We start from the raw sequence: 20,989 nt of genomic DNA on the forward strand, positions 1-20,989 counted from the left end.
GAGACGCGCGTGCAGGTAGCGCGCCGCGCTCGGCCGCCCAGGGCTGCGCGTACAGCGCGCACAGCCGCTCCTCCTCGGGGTTGTAGTGTAGCTAGACGCGCGGCAGGTGGTGCGGCGTGAGCGCCAGGTCGAGCGCGTGGCGGCGCGCGGCGAGACGCGCGTGCAGGTAGCGCGCCGCGCCCTCGGCCGCCCAGGGCTGCGCGTACAGCGCGCACAGCCGCTCCTCCTCGGGGTTGTAGTGTAGCTAGACGCGCGGCAGGTGGTGCGGCGTGAGCGCCAGGTCGAGCGCGTGGCGGCGCGCGGCGAGACGCGCGTGCAGGTAGCGCGCCGCGCCCTCGGCCGCCCAGGGCTGCGCGTACAGCGCGCACAGCCGCTCCTCCTCGGGGTTGTAGTGTAGCTAGACGCGCGGCAGGTGGTGCGGCGTGAGCGCCAGGTCGAGCGCGTGGCGGCGCGCGGCGAGACGCGCGTGCAGGTAGCGCGCCGCGCTCGGCCGCCCAGGGCTGCGCGTACAGCGCGCACAGCCGCTCCTCCTCGGGGTTGTAGTGTAGCTAGACGCGCGGCAGGTGGTGCGGCGTGAGCGCCAGGTCGAGCGCGTGGCGGCGCGCGGCGAGACGCGCGTGCAGGTAGCGCGCCGCGCCCTCGGCCGCCCAGGGCTGCGCGTACAGCGCGCACAGCCGCTCCTCCTCGGGGTTGTAGTGTAGCTAGACGCGCGGCAGGTGGTGCGGCGTGAGCGCCAGGTCGAGCGCGTGGCGGCGCGCGGCGAGACGCGCGTGCAGGTAGCGCGCCGCGCCCTCGGCCGCCCAGGGCTGCGCGTACAGCGCGCACAGCCGCTCCTCCTCGGGGTTGCCGCCTGCGCCGCTGCCCATGCTCTGCAACAGAGCGACACGACCAGTTAGCGAGCTACATGGCGACATGGCGACATGGCGAGTTGGCAGTCTTCGCTCTAAAGCTTGTACCGCACTGCTCCCGTCGCCCAACACAGTAACAGACCAGTACCTTGAGATCTCGCGACTGGCTCACGAGCCACTTCTGGATGAACTGCTGCGGGTCCTTGCTGAAGCTCAGGAAGAACTCTCGGTTGGTCTTCAGCTGGTTGATGGTGTCCACCTGCGGCGACGGTAGAGTATGCAACTTAAACACAATTTAAATGTAAGATCTAACTCATGTGATGCGCCCACAGAATTGGTGCCGCAATCACTCTACAAGACCTCGCAGTGTGCGCGTCGCGCGTCGCGCGTCGACTTGAACAACGAATTAATCGCGCCGAAAGCGCTGCTGAAGTCAGTTACAATTTGCAAGGCGCTAAATTTTAAATATCTTGTACATCTACAGTACACTAATATTATAAATAGGAAAGATTTGTTTGTTTACTTAAATCGATAAATTCTGAAACTATTGAGCCGATTCAAATAAATCTTTCACCATTAGGAAGCTACTTTATCCCCAAGTAGCATATGTTCATAACATAATTTGTAACGCGGAAGAAGTCGCCGGGAAATAATGTCTGTCTGCCTGTCTATTTTGACGCACTTTGGTACAGGGATAGCTTGTATCCCGGAAAAAGACACGGGCTACTTTTACCCCGGAAAATCAAAGAATGCCAATTATACCACCGAAATTGCGACTTTATGAAGTTACAACAGACAGTCATATTTAACAAATAGAATGAAGAGTGTAATGTCCACTTACAGTTTCATGTATTTTGGAGTCGAGCCCCTGGATCTCCTGCTGGTTGGCCGTGCTCAGCAGGAAGCTGTTCATCTGCGTCTTGAGGGTGTCGTCCACCTGCAAGCGTGCCAGCGGACCATGAACCACCAAGCATTGGACAAGTCGCACCGACTTACTCCACAAAGTAACGGGAAGTGACTACATAAAGTAGGCAGAGCATCACAAGCGTTTCTTCGCTTCCGAAAAGGTGGTACAAGTTATGTAGATAATATAAAGTAGATAATACTCGTCGTGGTACTTATCATATTTTTTTCATTTAGTTTGAGAAATTTGTGCACATCTCTGGTAAGTAAAATTGATATGGGGGGTTCCGCTTAGATCCCCTCCCCTGGAACCCCCTAGACTTCACAATTCTCGATCGCGGTAGCACGATTCAAATCAAGGCGTAGTTTTTCTTACACAATCAGAGGGCTGACTCAAAAATGTCAACGCAAAAGTCTTGGAATAAGCAAAATTGAGCTCTAAAGAAGGCTCATGATAATGCTCTGGACACATTGAGGCGACGCACTGTGCTAATCTGTTCCTACCTCGACGTCGATGTCGTAGCACGCGGTCTGCTTGGCGTCGTGCGGCGGCTCCACGGAGATGAGGTGGTTGATGACGATGGGGTCGGGCGCGTGCAGCAACGCGCCGAGCCGCGCCGGCACCTCGGCCAGCTTCATGCGCGCGCAGCCGAAGATCTGCTCCAAGTACTTGTCGCACACGATGTACTCGCGTTCGTGCGGGTCCTGCGAACACGCCACACGCCGCACTGTTAGCCTTCCACAAACTTATGAGTCATCGATAAGAAAAATTGGGCGAAAAACAAAATAATATTTTTACTCAGTTGAACTTAATCTTTTTATTATATGATCCATCTATTTAATGAGTGCAGCAGTGGAATTGGACGATTCCAGAAATACAATGAAATTGAATATCACGCGGTGGTGTCAGCTCGTTCCAGGCTTCAGTCGCAGCTTAACGTAAATTCCACAAAATACGGCGCAATGCTGCGTCCTAGCCGCGCGTGTTAACCGCACCTCACCTGCAGCTTGTGGGTCTTGACGTACTGCCACAGCGCGTTGACGATGACGGGGCGCGCCTGCGTGTGCACGCCCAGCAGGCGCGCCAGGCGCGCGTCCAGCTTGAACTGCAGCGGCTGGTAGTCCAGCAGCAGCAGGATAGTGCAGCGCACGTTCTTGTAGCCGGGCCGCTTTACCTGCCCGATCGACATACATATTTCTGGTACCCACTCAGCTGTAGTATTTTTTTTCAAAGAAATCGATATTAGGTGTCATTATCGAAATTTATGATAAATAATAAATAAACAATAAATAATACGTTTATTCGCTGGAATGTGGGTACATATAGGTTTTACATAAGTTGAGTTGCCTTACACATTCTACCAGGTCCTGGTGTGCAAATGGTAAATGAATGTTATAACTAGAGACCGGATTATATGCAACATAAAAAGCTTGTTATATGCATGCAAATATGCATGAAATATGCTTGAAATATGCACAAAAATGCTAGAAATATGCACAAAAAATGGCAGAATATGCAAAATAAATTTTAGGAATCCCCACAAAAAAGAGAAAAGTAAGATTCGTTTTTTTATTTCAAAATCAGCATACAATTAGTAAATTATATTATTTTGATGGGCGATAATAGGTACATTATATGACATTAATATTATTAAAAAAAATTGTAAACGTAAGCAATCAAATATTTTTCAAAATTTTCAGTGGTAAGATTGTGTCTATGATCATTTAGAATATTTTGTAAGTGGAAAAGGTTCGCTCTACTTGCACTGAGGTAACTGGGCAGAGTTTGAACTTGGGTGCTATGTTAGCACTTATAATTTCTGGCAAAAGTTCTGCAGTCCCATTAATGAAACTATCAATTTGACACAAACTTTGAAAACCTGGGTTATTGTTCAATATGTTTTCAAACTTTTCTATAAGTTTATGCGACAATGCCTTTGGCAACGCGGAGTTCATTTGGCGTATTTTTAACCGACTTCAAAAAAAGGAGGAGGTTCTCAATTCGTCGGAATCTTTTTTTTTTTTTTTTTTTTATGTATGTTCCCCGATTACTCGAAGACGCCTGGACCGATTTTGAAAATTCTTTTTTTGTTTGAAAGGGTATACTTCAAAGTTGGTCCCATTTAAATTTGGTGAAGATCTTCGAAGATAGATACTGGAACTCCTCAACGGATAAGAGTAAATTGCTCGCAATCAGTGTAATAGCTTAGTAAACAGTAGAGTTTTACCCAGGCATAGTATATTTTAATACAATGGGGGCCACTAAAAATTGTAAAATAATAAGTTTTTACAAAAAAAATAAAAACCGACTTCGATACACAAACACTAAAAATTGAAAAATAATTTAATTTATTACCGAATATATTATGTATACAAGAGTTAATATAGTTCCATAATAATATTTTTTGGGGTCGGTGCCAATGAGGTGCCATTGTGGAGTCTCATAAAAATATGAAGTCTAGACGATTCGCGCAGCTAAAGCTAATTGGCACCGGCACCAAAAAGTATTATGATGGAACTATATTAACTCTTGTATACATAATATATTCGGTAATAAATTAAATTATTTTTCAATTTTTAGTGTTTGTGTATCGAAGTCGGTTTTTATTTTTTTTGTAAAAAAATTTTATCAATAGCTAAGCCCTTATATTTTGTGACTGTTATTAAATTTGGTCGCATTTCGGAACTCAGGGTGAGTGATATGTCATAACTAGATCTTAGGTAAAATATGCTATTACCGCTGAGAATGGCTAAAATATGCAAATGCATACGAAAAAATGACGTCCATTTTTAGGGTTCCGTACCTCAAAAGGAAAAACGGAACCCTTATAGGATCACTCCGTTGTCTGTCTGTCTGTCTGTCGTGTCTGTCAAACCTATAGGGTACTTCCCGTTGACCTAGAAACATGCTTCGCAGATAGGTAAGTGATAAGTCTTATAGTACAAGTAAAGGAAAAATCCGAAAAACGTGAATTTCTAGTTATATCACCAAAAATTAAAATATGTCAATGAACAAATAAACCAATATACCAAGTTGGTTATCATATGAAAGAGCTTTCTTTACCTGTACATTCTAAAACAGATTTTTATTTATTTTTATGCATAATAGTTTGATTTATTGTGTAAAATGTCAAAAAAATACCCGAGTACCCACGAAACCCTCGGTGCCCGAGTCTGACTCGCACTTGGCCGGTTTTTTATTTCTTTTTTGGCTACGCTCGGAATTGCAGTCATTCAAAAAAGAAATAATTATGTAACTAATTCATTGTAATCTTTTTTATGTTTCATATTGTTTTACAAATTATAGGCAGTCTTAAAACACATTTTAATTAAAATTCAATAGTTTAAATAACAAAATAGAGTTTAAAAAATGTTTATGAAATAAAATGTTGGGGTATACAATATTATAACTATACAAAATTTCCGAACGTTTCTTGAAACAATGAATTGAAGAAATGCCGATCCAGAGCGTTCTAAATTCAAAACACTTTTTCTCAATGCATGAGCAAGTGACTTTTTCTCACTGGGTGAGCAAAAACGACTTTTGCTCACTGGTTGGCAGCAAAGGCTTTTTCAAGCTAGTGAGTCAGTAAAAATTAATTATTAAGGAACCCATTTTGAATATTGTGCTGATGGTCTAGAAGGCTAATTACAAAATTGCTCATTTTCCAGAAGAGCAATCAAAGTTTGACAAATAATGTTATAGTACTTTGTGAACTGTTTGTAGTTTGTATTGTATACCTTCCCTATAAGTTACATTTACTACCTATGACATAATTATAGTAGGATTTGAACATAATAATATGTAGATAGAAGAAGAATGACATTAGCGAGTTCCAATAGCTGATGTTAAAATTGCCACGTTTTTTGTGAAATCTTTTATTTATTTTATTTTTATTGTGACAATATGAAAAGTGAACAATTTACACCACACTTTAGACCAAAGCACTAGATAAAAAGCCGAGACTGGTGTTGGCAGTTTGCAGCCCAAATAGACCGTAGTCTGTGCTAGGGCTGACAAAGTTCATCGAACTCTCACAAACATTCACACAGATCTATATCATTTTTAATTTTATCTTAAAAAAAACTTTTTAGAAATACGACAATATTTATTTTTCGCATGTATGTATAGTACGCGACAGGTTGAGACGGCACCCGCGCTACGCCGCGCTACACTCACCTGGAAGCCGTCCGTCTCCTGCGTGGTGAGCGTGCGGTGCCACTCCACCAGGTGGTTGTCGGGCCCGTACAGCTCCTTGTCCAGCTCGATGACCAGCGACTTGAAGAAGGACGAGAACTTGCGCTTGACCTGCAACAGACGCTGGCGTCAGCTCGCACAGTGCACAGCGGCAGCGTGCGGCGGCAGTACCCGCTCACCTTGTTGGGGTCGTTCTTGGAGTCGTCGAGCAGGCGGCCCTCCACGCGCAGCTCCCACGAGGCCACGGCGCTGTCGCCCTGCCCCGGGTAGAAGGTGTTGGAGATGAAGATGCGCAGCTTGCGCTTCTGCTTCATGGGCCGCTTCAGCGCCTCCTGGATGTCGAGGCGCTTGCGCATGATGGTGGCGTCCAGCTTGCGCTCGAAGGCCAGCAGGTCCATGTAGGCCTGCGACTCAGGCACCAGGTCGCGCACCTTCTGCGGCAGGATCTTGTCGGCCAGCCGCTTCTTGCGCTTGCCCGCGTAGCCGTCGGCCGCGTAGTGCTGCGGCTTGTGCGGCGGCGCGCGCGCGTCGGCGGCGCGCTTGGGCGGCGCGGGCGCGGCGGGCGCGCGCGGCGCGGCGTAGGGCGCAGCGGGCGCGGGCGGCGGTGCGGGCGCGGGCGGCAGCGGCGCGCCGCCGTAGGGCGCGGGGCCGCGCGCCGCCGCCGGCCCGCCCGCGCCGCCCGCCGGCGGGGGCGTGAACCCGCTGCGGGGCTGAAACACACCGGAATACTAATATATCAAAGACATCAAAGTCCCTCATCATATGTTGCCCACTTGGCAAACCATAAACTCAGAACAAGGCATCACAATGCAAAGCACTAAGATACAAAAGTTGTTTATTAAAAGTTAAAATGTCAGAGTGGAGTTTGCTTGTTCTTTGAACTATAGATGTGTTATCCACTTGAGTCTTTGAACTATAGATGTGTTATCCACTTGAGTCTTTGAACTATAGATGTGTTATCCACTTTAGTCTTTGAACTATAGATGTGTTATCCACTTGAGTCTTTGAACTATAGATGTGTTATCCACTTTAGTCTTTGAACTATAGATGTGTTATCCACTTGAGTCTTTGAACTATAGATGTGTTATCCACTTTAGTCTTAAAGCAATTGACCTAACTACTACTATAGAGCAGTTGTTAGGCGCCAGCCGCCACCGCTACAGATAAGAGAATCGCCATAGTCTCACTAAGCCACCAGATTCCATACAATTCTTATAGGTCAATCTCCACAAGGCGATACTATCTCCCACGATAGGTCAGAGTTGTGATTCCCTCGCCCGTGAAGATGGTGCCTTCCTACAACTATGATATACTACTGTACTGATATCTGTGGTGTATTTCTAACCCGGGCCAACAATTCATTGCAGAATGTGGCTGCTCCTCTTATGAGACATTTATATCTGGTGCTTTTCCATTCCTCACGGGAGCTTTGTACAATGATCAGCAGTAATTTAAACATCATTTTACTTAGTTTAGTTAAGAAAATTGTACTTAACAGGATTGGCCCCATTGGGGCCGATTCTCTTGTACACAATCTCTAAAATAAATTAACAGGTCTAAATCTAGTGCTGTCCTTTATAGATTTAAACGTATCATTTTAGTTTCTGTTAAGAGATTGTGTACAACGGAATTAGCCACATTGTCTCATTTATACATGTTTATACAAAAACTTTTGTTTAGCAGGTTCAGTGAAGATTCACAACAAGAATAATTGTATTTCTTCCTAGACATACTGACTCACAGACTTAACAGGTCATGTCATACATGGTGTATCACATGACTTGTAAGTTCTGTGGTACACAAAACATTGAATGAATTTATTGAAATAAATAAGTATGAACTTTATTTATTACTTAGCAAATCATTTGTAAAAGCAAAGGAGTCACTTCCACTAGCCACAATCACTAATGGATAACACACAATCCATGATGCCAGATCATTTCATAACAAATATTGGCCCTGTAGCAGGACACTCAACTGTTAAGATTGGCTAAAATTATGGTACATGTATATTTTAGCCAACAGACTGTCAGCGGGAGGTGTCGGACTGTAACTGTGAACTCGTGTTCGTCACTCGCGGTCGAAGGCAATAGGTGTAATTACCGGGAACGTGGGTCCCGAGTAGGGCCGCGGCGGCATGGGCGAGCCCTGCGGCGGCGCCGGGCCCGCGTAGCGCTGCGGCGGCGGCCCCGCGCCCGGCCCGCTCGCCGGGAACCGCTGAGACATGCCCGACCTGTGTTACTCTTCACCGACTCGATTACGCTCCTGTGACGAGTGTGAGGCCGTGAACATTCACTTTTGCTTATTCATCCCGAGTAATCACGAGTATAATATTGATTATTCAGTTTAGTTTGAAAGTTATAAGATATTTATTCGTACTTAATATAGTGAGAAAAACGTTTTAAATTGAAAAAAACGTTAAACTTAAAACGAGCACAAAATTGATAAACACAAGCCTCAAAATTTTACAATTTTGATGGCTGAGCTGACGCCACTTCGGTATTTGTTTGACTTGACAATTGACATTAACATATTTTGACATTGACTGTGTTTCCACTTACAATTTTTGGTTTTACCACAATTATCTCCTAAATTCCCTACCTTAATTCAAAATGGAATTTAGGGCGCATAATATGTATTATTGCGTTTTTAATATCATTCTCTGATCTTAAATCTTGAATTTTGTAACGAAAACAATTCTTAGTAGGTATATTGTATTTTTTACATTAATTTTAAGTTGAAATAACTACCTAGTTAAGTAGGTATCTTTTACTTTCATGCTTTTGTAATAAATATCTTTCATACTAATAATAATTATTGATACCCTGCTTATTAGAAATTATATTTTAAACCCGCGATACTGTATAAAGCCTGACCAGAAATATACAAATCTTGCTCTGGGGGGTGCCACTAAATTCGTTACCTAAGGTCTATGGTCGCTAAGTATAATATTATGGTCTTCTACAAATTAGTTCCACGAGTTTCCCGCAATTATGCTGAGGTATTTTATTTTTCTGGTCAGGCTTTAATTACGTTAGTACTATTATATCTACTTATTATATGTTATAGGTACATTATATAGTTTTTCACACCATTCGCTCTAGAATGCCTTATAAAAGACCTGTTAGCAGGGCCCTCTTTCCCACTGGGCACTCTGGGCACGTGCCCAGGGCCCACAATCGATAGGGGCCCATCAGTCGCTGCCACCAAATCACGAAACTATAAACAACCGACCGCTACTTTATTACCGAAAACCCTATTTAATATTTATTTCTATAAAATCAAAGGTCAAAAAGGCCCTCTCAAACATAGGACCATAGAGATTGTTAACCAGTCAAGACTGACTTACTATATCCGAGCCACGGAACAGAAAAAACTCCGAGCCTTCTTGTTTTTACCTAGGTAGTCTGTCAAGATCATAGGGGCCCCGGTATTCTAATGTGCCCAGGGCCTCCAATAGGTTAAAGACGACTCTGCCTGTTAGCTAAGGGTCTGGGTAAATTACGTCATAAAATTCCTATGACTAACGACGACGACTATCGATGACTTTGAAAATTATTATTCTGAATCCCTTGTCAAAAAAAACCCTAAGCTTTAGCACTCGTTTCGCCTTAAAATAAGATAAAATCCCTAAAGGTGGAAGCACTGCTTGACAAGACAGATGAGACCGTAGATAGAGTAATAAAGGTAGATACAAGAACGTTTGCTTTCTCATTCACACTAAAAAGAGAGCACAGATAAAGTTACTAATGTGATAAACAGAGACGCAGCTAACCTATTTTTTGTCCCTTATCGTGTAACTGGTTTTTTCAAGAATACATACAACTTACATACAAGGCATGCAACTTTAGTTGCGAAACAAACTTTGAGAATTCGTGGCGTACTTGTATTTCTCATGAGTTATTTACTTGTTTTCACATAAAAACGTTTAATACAAAAATTGTTGATCGGTTAATACAAATATTGACTACTAAACAATGGTAATAATTGTCGTGTTATTCATCGTTACGTCGTGCTATCGCTATCTCATACGCGGTTACACAGTAGGTACTTCAATCTACCTATTATTTTATCTACGGATAAGACGGACCATAGACGGACAAATAACTTGACAGTTGCTGTTAATTGACATTTGACCATAAGCAGTAGGTAGGTAGGTAGGTATTTAGAAATTCTTTGCATTTGACATAAATTTTTTTAACAGGCTTTTTTGAGTTCTAGCTGTTTTTTAAATCTATGGAATTGATGTTTATGAATATGAACAAATGGCGTAGGCCGTAGGGTAACTTTAGTGTACCTTTAGTAGGTAGTATACCTTTAGTACTATACCTTTACCTACAGGTAAATTAAAATATGTAATGACCAATTGTAAGAAATAAACGTTTTTCTATTTCTTTCAAACAGCAAACTAACTACTAAGATCGGGTCTCGGGCTGATATCGGCATGTAGGCAGATAGCTTTTGTGAGGTGACAGACGTTCGCCAATTTTGGCGAACGTCTGTTATGTTAATTAAGGATTTTGAAAATTCAACCCATAGATTAATTATTGGTCTCGCTCCGCTCTACGTATGATTCAACCCTTAGAGGTAAAATGATTTGTGTACCTACCTAGTCCACGCGGCTGAAGTCGCGGGCATAAGCTAGTAAAAAATATATTACAAAAATCAATCATCTGCAAAAACTCTTATTTTTAAAAGAAAAGTTTTATTTAGCGATGCAATCTACAAGTGCAGTGGCGGGCTTACCAACTTGCAGCCCGAGGGCCGAGCCTGCAGGCCTAGCCTAGAGCCGAGGGCGGCAGCTTTTAGGGATGGAAAATAATTATGGGACCGAAAAACACAAAATTATTCACGGCTTCGTTGCCAAAGGGTGCCAACGGGACTGTCCGTCCGTCTGCCTTTCAGCGGTTATATCTACCTATCTCATGAAAAGTACCTAATAGGCAGAGAGTTGCACTGTGTGTATTTTTATTGCCGCTATTATCAACAAAAAATAAAAAAAATTTAAGTGGCCGCCATGCAAATTAAAAAGTTAAAAAGTATCTAAAGTATCTTGTTCTTGTACGATGGCACGGAACCCTTCGTGTGCAAGTCCGCTTCAGTGGGTTTTTGTAATTTTGTTGTTTTGGTACCGTTACACTACACGATCCGTTTTGTTGTTGTTTGCACGACTCTTTATTGAGCAAAGTCGAACAATTACTAGTTGCGAAGTACCACCGCTAGATGTCGCTAACTGTAGCTGCTGCATTGCATCCACGACGCTGGAGGCATGAAGTACCTGCCTACTTCATTTATTGAGTGTCGATCAGCAGCCGTGGGCACGTCTTACCCATTGGCGGAGTTGCCCTATGGCCCACCGCCCAGTAGGCCCGGGCCTAGGCCGACCAGGTGTTTTGTGTTGGGGTCACCAATCGTGACAAAAAATTTGACAAAACTACCTACTTAGTTTTGTGATATACTAGTTGGCAATAAAGTAAATTCAAAATGTAGTCTAGTATTACATTTCAAACATGATATTATAGGTGCTGAGAAATAGCCGGCTACGCGGCCATTATAGCTTGCGGCCATTATAGCCTGCGGCCATTAAAGCCTGCGGCCATTATAGCCTGCGGCCATTATAGCCTGCGGTCATTATAGCCTGCGGTCATTATAGCAAAGTGATCACCAGTGATCAGTGATCAGTGATCAGTGATCACTCGCCAGGTGAGCGTGCAGCGTATCTACAACCCGACGGTTATACCTACCTGTAACTGGGTAATACTCTCCAGGTTGGTCTTTCTCCTCAGTGCTCTCCTGCGAGCGACGGACGCGACGGACGCGACGGACGCGACGGCTCCCGCAACAGTCGAGGCTTACCACTTCCTTGTAGGTAAGTAACTCTGTAGTGGACACGTAGGTAGCTACTGAACCACAGAGTAGGTCGGGGTGGCGACACTCCGCACACCCCCCGCACACCCCCCGCACACCCCCCGCACACCCCCCGCGCTAACCCGGTGCGCCTCATACCCCGAGTGTCATCTCCACCTGTCGCGTACGTACCAAAGGTAGACCTACCTAGGAGCCTAGGTCAACTTTAGCCTACCTACCGTTTGTGGTGGTCTAGTCAAGTCACTTACCTAATAAGAGCACCTACTTTAAGTGAATCTTAAAACCTTAGTGTAACTTAGAACCTAAGTAGGTAGGTTACCTACCTTTCTAAAAAAATATTCAGGCCCTAAAAGGTCCTGTCCAAGGTCGTCCGTCGTCCTCATGCTGATATGATGGATTAACGATCGACTCTGACATGATGTGATATTGTGATGAAGTTGTTCCCGATTGGTCGAGTTCGAGTAGATGCTGTACCGTGTTACGTGTAGCAGCAATCAGCATCATCAGCAAGGCGGCGGCAGATAGCGCGCAGTGCTGGGGGCGGGGGGCGGGGGGCGTGCGGCCGGCGCCGCCTCCGCGCGCGCCGCGCCGCCGAGCCTCAGTCCGCGCCGCGCCTCCGCCGCGCGAGCACGCGCTTCGCTCGCCGCGCCGCGCGCTCCACGCGCACCACGCGCACCACGCGCACCACGACGAGGCTCTCCGGTTGAGGAGTGGCGGTTCGCATCTTACCGGGCAGCATTAGAGTCGTGTCATTTTCTAATACTGTCAGGTAAAGATGTCGTCCGCGCTCCACGTTCGTCGCTTCGTCCTCGCGGGAGCTCCGCCTCGCAGTGCCCACTGCCCACGCCCAGCGCTGGGCGCCTCGTGCGCCGCTCTCCTGCCCGGAGCACCGTGGACGCCACGCCGCTCGCCGCTAGTAACTATGTTTGTTCACTTTCATGTTTGTTTCAACTTTATACCTATTCGTAATCATCTTCCTCGTGGCGTTGAATGTGTTTATAGTTTATACCTACCTATCCACTCGGTAATTATGACAGAATCGTAGAAGTATCCGTGTCCTTAAACATTTAGCTATGTATGTATTTAGAACTAATTTGTAATAGTCGATTACGGGTCATTACAGTTGACTTTGTTAATTATTTCGCTCAGCAATGGCAGTTGTGATGTCGAGGCAATGGCCACGCTGCCGCCTGCACGGCCACACAATATCGTGTGTGTAGTGTACTTGGTGGCTGGTGCTGCCGTCGCGCGTCGGCCACATGGCCACATGGCCACATGGCGCCTGGCCTGACCCCATCCCTCTCGTCCGCAACAAGCTCATGTTGTCAAGTTCCCGCCAGTCCGCAGTCCGCAGTCCGCAGTCCGCAGTCCGCAGTCCGCAGTCGTCGACACTGTAGGTAGGTAGGTATTGTTTCCATTTTACATGTGAATCCAAAAGATTACACGTAGATAAGTAGGGGCACCTACTTATCTATCCAACTAATTTCTTACTTACATCGAATTCTTAATGTTTTAACTTTGATAATTGCCTAATTATTCAATTGGGATTATAGTTATGTGTTAGTAGTTAGTACACCAACTAGGTTGAATGATAATGATAATGACAGTTTGCCATTATTGAGATCCTACATACCTAGGTACTTACTTGTCAAGTTGCACGTAGTTTTACAAAGTTGAATGCTCGCACGGAACCCCAACGTTACCTAGATATTAGATACCTACTACGTAGCAGGTAGTGTGACTGTGGACATGAGACATGAGACATGAGACATGATCGCGCCTCAACATTGCAACGTTCCATAGCTGATAGCATACAACAAGTAGTTCGAGTGGACGTTTAGTTGGTACTTGGTAGGTCCGGGGTGTGCGGCCTCCGCGAGAGGTGCCGGTTGTCAGTTGTGACAGACGGAGATGCGCTGAATGTTTGGACTTCTCGCATATACAGTTGTGGGTCGGCGGCGCCGGTCGTGTGGACTGCGATGCCTTCCGCGGCCGCCCAAACACTCGCCTCCGCGGCTCGAGGCCTTCCAACGAGTCGTAGGGTTGGCGTACATCAGATCGTCGCGGGGTCGCGGCGGCCGCGAGCTCGGTGAAAGCAGCACTAAATTAATCGCTCAGGTGGATTCCGCTTTCCAATCGAATTGTTATCGTCGTCGCAGTGTCGCGGCGGCGACGGACCGGTTCTCGCCGGAGACGCGGAGACGCAGAGATGCGGCGCGCGGCTATTTCGGGAGTCGTTGACCGCCGGTTGGCAGGCGGCGGCAGCGGCGTGCTGGCTCCGCCCGTCGTATTTCAGGCGCCGACGTCACCAGGGCGCGTCCCGGCGGGCCACCCTGCCACCCCGCGAGGGCGCAGCGCCTGCGAACGTGACACCCCACGTGGCGACCGGCATTGTTGCGCTATTTCCGTCCCGCGGCGCTTACCCGGGCCGCAGACCGTCGCCCGAGTCCGTCCGGCGGCTCCGGGGGTCATCCGGGGTCATCCGTCCCCCGAAAATCAAAAAATATTCAGTAAAAACTGCAAGCGACTGACCGAAGTTTTCGGCTCTGCAATAAGTCGAACGCTCTTTGTAGGTAGTTACACTGACCTCCTCCAGCAACAGGTTTGCGCGACGAGCTTTCTCCCCGCGGCGGCGCGGCGTCGCGCTCCACCTGCCCTCCGCCTCGCGCCCTCCTTCATTAGTCTAATTGAACGTACCTACCCACACGTCCCCGAAACTGCGATACTGAAATGTAAATGATTCTCTTGAGATCATTCCGGCCACGTCACCACGTCACCACGTCACCACGACGCCGGTACGCCACAGTGAGACGGCGGGCGCGGCGAAGGAGCGGAGTCCGAACTGGAACGGCTTTGACACGATCACTTTCCACTCAGCGAGGATTTTATTGACATCGATTATAACGCACTATCATTACAATGTTTCAATGTAACGCGGCTAGATTTCTACTCGAGTGAGACTATAAACGGCAAACTGGTTCCGTAGCATTCTCGGGTCCCAGTTCGACGGGACCAGGCCCGGGCGGCTCCGTCGACTATTTACATGTTAATAGACCCATCAGCGCGTCTAGATAATTGTTTACCTACCACCGAATGTCTGTTCTCGATTGAGACATTATTATAGCTACCGGACGGCGGACAGGCAGGCAGGGTGCGGCTGGTGCGATGCGGGCGACGCGCGACGCGCCGCGCGGTGAACTCGCGCGACGCGCCGCGCGGTGAACTCGCGCGACGCGCCGCGCGGCGAGCTCGCGCGTAGCAATTCGGCAGCGCTGATAACGATATCAGTGGCGGCGGCGATTGTGAAACGTTCACATTCATGCACTCAATTGCTAAAACCTTAGAATCCTTCGCTGGCTCGGAATTCAATACAAACTCTCGGGACAAAATAACATCTTTGCAGTTGCACCCTTGCATAACAAATAACTATTTTCGTGACGTAACTACAAATTCACGGTTTTCAGACTTTTCTCCTTACGTGTGACCTGCCTTTCATGATTCTAGGTCAAACCCTCGAAGTTTCTTGACAGACAGACAGACAACGAAGTGATCCTATAAGGGTTCTGTTTTTACTTTTGAGGTATGTACGGAATCTTAAAATGTTACAAAAATGACTTTTGGCGCTATATCTCCGAAACGGCTAAAAAAAAACGAAAAAGTTTCGAACAAAAGTTGTTGAAAACTAAATTGGCTACAAAAAAGACTCTTACAATTTCTCTATTTTAGTTTTGGCAGAAAAATCACGTAAATCGCTAAAATGCTACAAAAAAATGATGCTGTATAATAATGGTGGGTTCATTTCAGGCGTTTCTGCAACTTGATGAGTCGAATCGCTCTTTGACAGCTAATTTATTTGTTATTGGTTGATTTGATTAGCCTTCCCGAAACTGGGATTTAGATTTTCTCAATATATAGTTAGTGGTAGCACAGAATATTAACTAACTATATGTTACTTGTAACTTTATGTTACCAACCATAGCCCTGACTCCTTACAGGCAAAATACCTCCATAGTGGCAGCAGTCCCGTTAAGCGCACTACTGCCGCTAGAGGGAAATACAACAGTGTTGCCATTGCCAATATTGGTCGCCACTCGCCACGTCGCGCGTCGCGTCGCTCGTGGCGACGTGGCCCGCGGCGACGTGGCCCGCGGCGACGTGGCCCGCGGCGGCAGCTGGGAGGTGCGGGCTACAGTTATCTGCGGCGGCGTCGCTCGTGGCGACGTGGCCCGCGGCGACGTGGCCCGCGGCGACGTGGCCCGCGGCGGCAGCTGGGAGGTGCGGGCTACAGTTATCTGCGGCGGCGTCGCTCGTGGCGACGTGGCCCGCGGCGACGTGGCCCGCGGCGACGTGGCCCGCGGCGGCAGCTGGGAGGTGCGGGCTACAGTTATCTGCGGCGGCGTCGCTCGTGGCGACGTGGCCCGCGGCGACGTGGCCCGCGGCGACGTGGCCCGCGGCGGCAGCTGGGAGGTGCGGGCTACAGTTATCTGCGGCGATGCACGCTCTCATAATCCTATGCTAATGCGAAGGTGTTTTATTCAAATTTTCCTCGTAAAATATAACTCCTACATTATATTAGCTCGGCCGGGTCGTTAACCTGCGACGGTAGATATTCGGAATAAAATGTAGCGTTGCATTTTATGTGATGGGTGCCTACGTTCTCGTGGAAGGTGCTGCGAGCCCCAGAGGCTGCACTCCGAGCCTCACAATACCTGTTGCTAGGGCTACGGTCGGCACTTTCAGCGAGTGTCAATGATCAAGGTTTTTAAGAGGGATTCGCTCAGCGGCCGTCCGGCAACTTTGGGTATATGATATGACTAGCTTATGCTCGCGACTTTGTCCGCGTGGACTACACAAATTTCGAACCAATGTTTCACCCTTAGGGGTTGAATTTTCAAAAATCCTTGCTTAGCACATGCCTACGTCATAATAGTCACCTTTCCTTTTATATATTTAGATATATTTATGTTGCTGTCCCTATCAGCGGTATTAGCTCGGTACATTCGTGATAATCACCTAATTGAAAGCCTAGCTATAGTCCATTAGGCGTTTTATCGCTATGATAGGTAAAGTAATTAGGTGTTGAATTAATGCTTTCCTTGGACGTGTAGATGTGCTGTGCTGTGCTGCGCTGGCGCCGTGTTCCCCACCCCGCACACCTCCCCCCGTCTCCCTCCATCACGCGATTAAATGCTAATTGCTACTTACATTTTTATTTGAGGAGTTCAATGCTGCTCGTGTTTGCTCCAGCGCACAGCGCACAGCGCACAGCGCACAGCGCGCATCGACTCTACATTTTTTGCTGCACGCTTCCGTGAGTGGAACGAGTCGTAAGTTTTTATGTGTATTTACTTATCTTTACTTATTTTTTGGATTGACCGGCCAATTAAGTAAATCTGTTTTCCAACGACCTCAAAAGCAAGAGAAAGGCGTTGGTGAAACAGCAGGGTGTACCGAGGCTAGTGTTTCGTAAATAGATAATACCCATGGGTAGGGTACCCATAAAGAAAATTGAATTGAATGGGTACCTACTAGGTGGCTGGTAAATGGAGATTATGAAAGTTTGAAATTAGACTAGAATCCATCTTTTGACTGCATTTTTCAGGTAATCTATTTGTACCTAAGCTTTGTAGCTTTTCCAAGTATCTAAATTCGTCTTATACCTAGTCCCTACAAAATGACTCCTCACGCGCCATTTTAACTCTATGGGTCAACTGTCATGTCAGATGTACGGCTCACCTTTAAAGTAAGGACTAAAGTCGTACTTTGACATGAACTTTGACACAAAAAGTTAAAATGGCCCGTGAAGAGCTCCATCTTCCGCGTTATACAACGTTAGCTTTCGTAACTAAGTCACAGCCAAGAAACATTTCAATTGGGTACAAAACAGTATACTTTCTGATGGTCATTTGCTGAACTTGCAATACAATCATTATGTAGTGGTGATATTTAATTACGTGAACTTAAAACTAAAGTGCCTATAGTATATAGAGCAAACAGTTTCTTCAACTGAGCTACAGATCTCTGTACTCGCTAGTCGCTAGTCGCTAGTCGCTAGTCGCTACTAAGTATCATTGTTACAACGCGCAGTTGTACGTTTATAGATAGTAGTTAATTTGTTGGCAAGTAGGTATAATAAGTTAAACAGATTTTCTCTCGCAACAGCTTCCGTGCAAAAGACATCAACGTCCTCTGCCGACGCCGCCGCCGCGTCGCCGCGTCGCCGCGTCGTCGCCCGCTCAGCATCGACTGGCGTCTGGCGGGTAGGCTACTTAGTTAACATTGCTACCTGCCTCGCTTACTTCAAACAATTCACCAAACACTTGTATTGCATATGGGTTGATGTAGGTACAACAAAGGGTTTCAATTTGAATGTCTTATTTTTGTGTGTAATTCAGGATTCGTTCCCATTTTATTTCTTCAGGATTTGGAACATCGGTGTGATAAATAAAATGTTATATCTGAAATGTCTTACGGCTGATTCTCGTGATTAGTTGGAGTAGGTACCTGTGTGGTTTGGAACCCATTCGGGGTCCTTTGGTCGGATGATTTGCTGAATTTGATTGGACTCGATGATGTTGCTGTCATAGCAGCCGAGGGCACGGCGCACTCCGCACTCTGCACTCCGCACTCTGCACTCCGCACTCTGCACTCCGCACTCTGCACTCCGCACTCCGCGCCACTCACCTTCAAGGCAGTAAACTTCATATGATTCTACTTACCTCATATTCTTTCTCTCACCCCGAGATTTTGAATGTTTTCATATATAAAAAGGGGTTTTTTGTCGAGAAGCCTATTCTTTAATTTGTTAGTGATATTAATAGAAGTCAAAAATATTTAATTTCTTTTTGACGAGCTAAAACTCTAGCACCTGGAGCATCTGGTAGGTAGGTAGGTACCGTACCGTACCGTACCGTACCGTAGGTACTAGCTAGGAGATACGAGACGAGTATATACTTGTACGCCTCACACATCTCGTTATATTCATTCCTAAGTTCGACAATATGTAGGTATGCTGTTTGTTTATTTAGTTAGTGGTTTTTTGTTGTACGAGCATAATTTACTTCGCTAAAGACGCGTTGCTTGGACAAAAGGCAAAGAAGGTTATTTGTTCACTTTTTCTTTAACGAGTCTGTTCTGGATGTCGTGACTACAGTAACCTATTAACTTGTAAAACATCGAGTAGTGTTATAGTAGTTAGTCACATGCAGCGTGCAGCACCAACTTAGTTGATCTTAGCAGCCAGTACGGCACTTGCGGCATGTACAGTACGTGACGCAATGCTCAGATATGTAACGATTCCTAATTATACAAACTATGTTCGTACCTACTTCAACACATTTCCCAGCTCTGGTGCAGAATTAATTTATACATATTCATACCACAGAATAGTAACTTGTTCATAAGCACCAATATTGTGCCGATACACGACTTGGGCACATGTTGTGGAGACAACTTAGCTGCCATTGATAGTTTAGCCAACTATTTGTGGTTTTCAAAAAAGTCAGTGTGGCGCCCTCAACAGAGAGGCAAGGAAAATCAAGTGTACGCAAACAAGTCGCTGGCTCTCCTATCCCTTCCAAAGAGGGGGCAGCGGAGTTCGCTAAATGGAAGCGGAATGGTCACCAAACAATCCCCAACTAATCATACAATTAATTTCGTTTCTTTTATGAAAATTAATCAGCAGAATGCGATGTAATCGCATGTTCGGCGGCACTCAGCGCGCCACGCGCCTGGCGGCCTGTGGGGGGAGGCGGGGGGAGACGCGGCCGGCGGAGGGGGGGGGGCGGGTGTGGCGCTACTAAAAACTATTATTGAAGACATTTGCAATTTAATTAGCGTCGGCTCTATAAAGCCCAGCGCACACCGGCGCGCGGCGTGCGTGTGCTTGCTGAACCGCGACCACAGCGCCACAGCGCCACAGCGGTGTGTGCGCGCACGCGCGGCTAGCTTCGAGCCGAGATGTACAAGAAACTGTTCGGTCACAGATATTGTATTTGTATCACGTTCCGTGTAATCGCATTTACTTAGTTCCTGGTAGCTTTGCTGATGCATCTACTTATTTTAGTGGAAAAGTTCCTTCTTTTATAGCTTGGTAGATAGGTGCCTACTTACGTACTAAAAGTTTGTCAAAAGATGGATTTAGTTGACCGCACTTGCAGTATATTTGCTATGTCCATATTGGCAGATAGGTCAGCATCTCCAACCTCCAGCACTTCAGTTAAGTATATATTTAGTGTCTCCATCAGTATCACTCACGACACTGTTGCGGAGACCGAAGTGTCTCCATCGGTGTCACGACACTGTTGCGGAGACCGAAGTGTCTCCATCGGTGTCACGACACTGTTGCGGAGACCGAAGTGTCTCCATCGGTGTCACGACACTGTTGCGGAGACCGAAGTGTCTCCATCGGTGTCACGACACTGTTGCGGAGACCGAAGTGTCTCCATCGGTGTCACGACACTGTTGCGGAGACCGAAGTGTCTCCATCGGTGTCACGACACTGTTGCGGAGACCGAAGTGTCTCCATCGGTGTCACGACACTGTTGCGGAGACCGAAGTGTCTCCATCGGTGTCACGACACTGTTGCGGAGACTGAAGTGTCTCCATCGGTGTCACGACACTGTTGCGGAGACCGAAGTGTCTCCATCGGTGTCACGACACTGTTGCGGAGACCGAAGTGTCTCCATCGGTGTCACGACACTGTTGCGGAGACCGAAGTGTCTCCATCGGTGTCACGACACTGTTGCGGAGACCGAAGTGTCTCCATCGGTGTCACGACACTGTTGCGGAGACCGAAGTGTCTCCATCGGTGTCACGACACTGTTGCGGAGACCGAAGTGTCTCCATCGGTGTCACGACACTGTTGCGGAGACCGAAGTGTCTCCATCGGTGTCACGACACTGTTGCGGAGACCGAAGTGTCTCCATCGGTGTCACGACACTGTTGCGGAGACCGAAGTGTCTCCATCGGTGTCACGACACTGTTGCGGAGACCGAAGTGTCTCCATCGGTGTCACGACACTGTTGCGGAGACCGAAGTGTCTCCATCGGTGTCACGACACTGTTGCGGAGACCGAAGTGTCTCCATCGGTGTCACGACACTGTTGCGGAGACCGAAGTGTCTCCATCGGTGTCACGACACTGTTGCGGAGACCGAAGTGTCTCCATCGGTG

General features: G+C 46.9%; 1 protein-coding gene across 1 annotated transcript; it reads right to left on the minus strand.

Annotated features, from left to right (window-relative positions):
* Nucleotides 1-485: 485 nt before the first annotated feature.
* Bap60 (Brahma-associated protein 60) lies at nt 486-8,456 on the minus strand. Its single transcript, XM_034984476.2, has 8 exons — nt 8,053-8,456; nt 6,129-6,659; nt 5,932-6,060; nt 2,753-2,926; nt 2,256-2,456; nt 1,690-1,785; nt 997-1,107; nt 486-869 (listed from the first exon to the last, which is right to left on the minus strand). Exons 1-8 carry the CDS (start codon nt 8,173-8,175, stop codon nt 702-704), a joined length of 1,533 nt encoding a protein of 510 aa, XP_034840367.1. The 5' UTR covers nt 8,176-8,456; the 3' UTR covers nt 486-701.
* Nucleotides 8,457-20,989: the final 12,533 nt, after the last annotated feature.

This window comes from Maniola hyperantus, chromosome 3 (genome assembly GCF_902806685.2).
Source record: "Maniola hyperantus chromosome 3, iAphHyp1.2, whole genome shotgun sequence".
Classification (NCBI taxonomy): domain Eukaryota; kingdom Metazoa; phylum Arthropoda; class Insecta; order Lepidoptera; family Nymphalidae; genus Maniola; species Maniola hyperantus.

Bases quoted from the DNA above. Each gene is read 5' to 3' on its own strand.
- Bap60 (XM_034984476.2), bottom strand. From the start codon at position 8,175: ATGTCTCAGCGGTTCCCGGCGAGCGGGCCGGGCGCGGGGCCGCCGCCG. The intron at 2,927-5,931 runs GTGAGTGTAGCG...TCGATCGGGCAG, and splicing joins AGGAGACGGACGGCTTCCAG to GTAAAGCGGCCCGGCTACAA. The intron at 1,108-1,689 runs GTAAGTGGACAT...CCGTCGCCGCAG, and splicing joins ACTCCAAAATACATGAAACT to GTGGACACCATCAACCAGCT.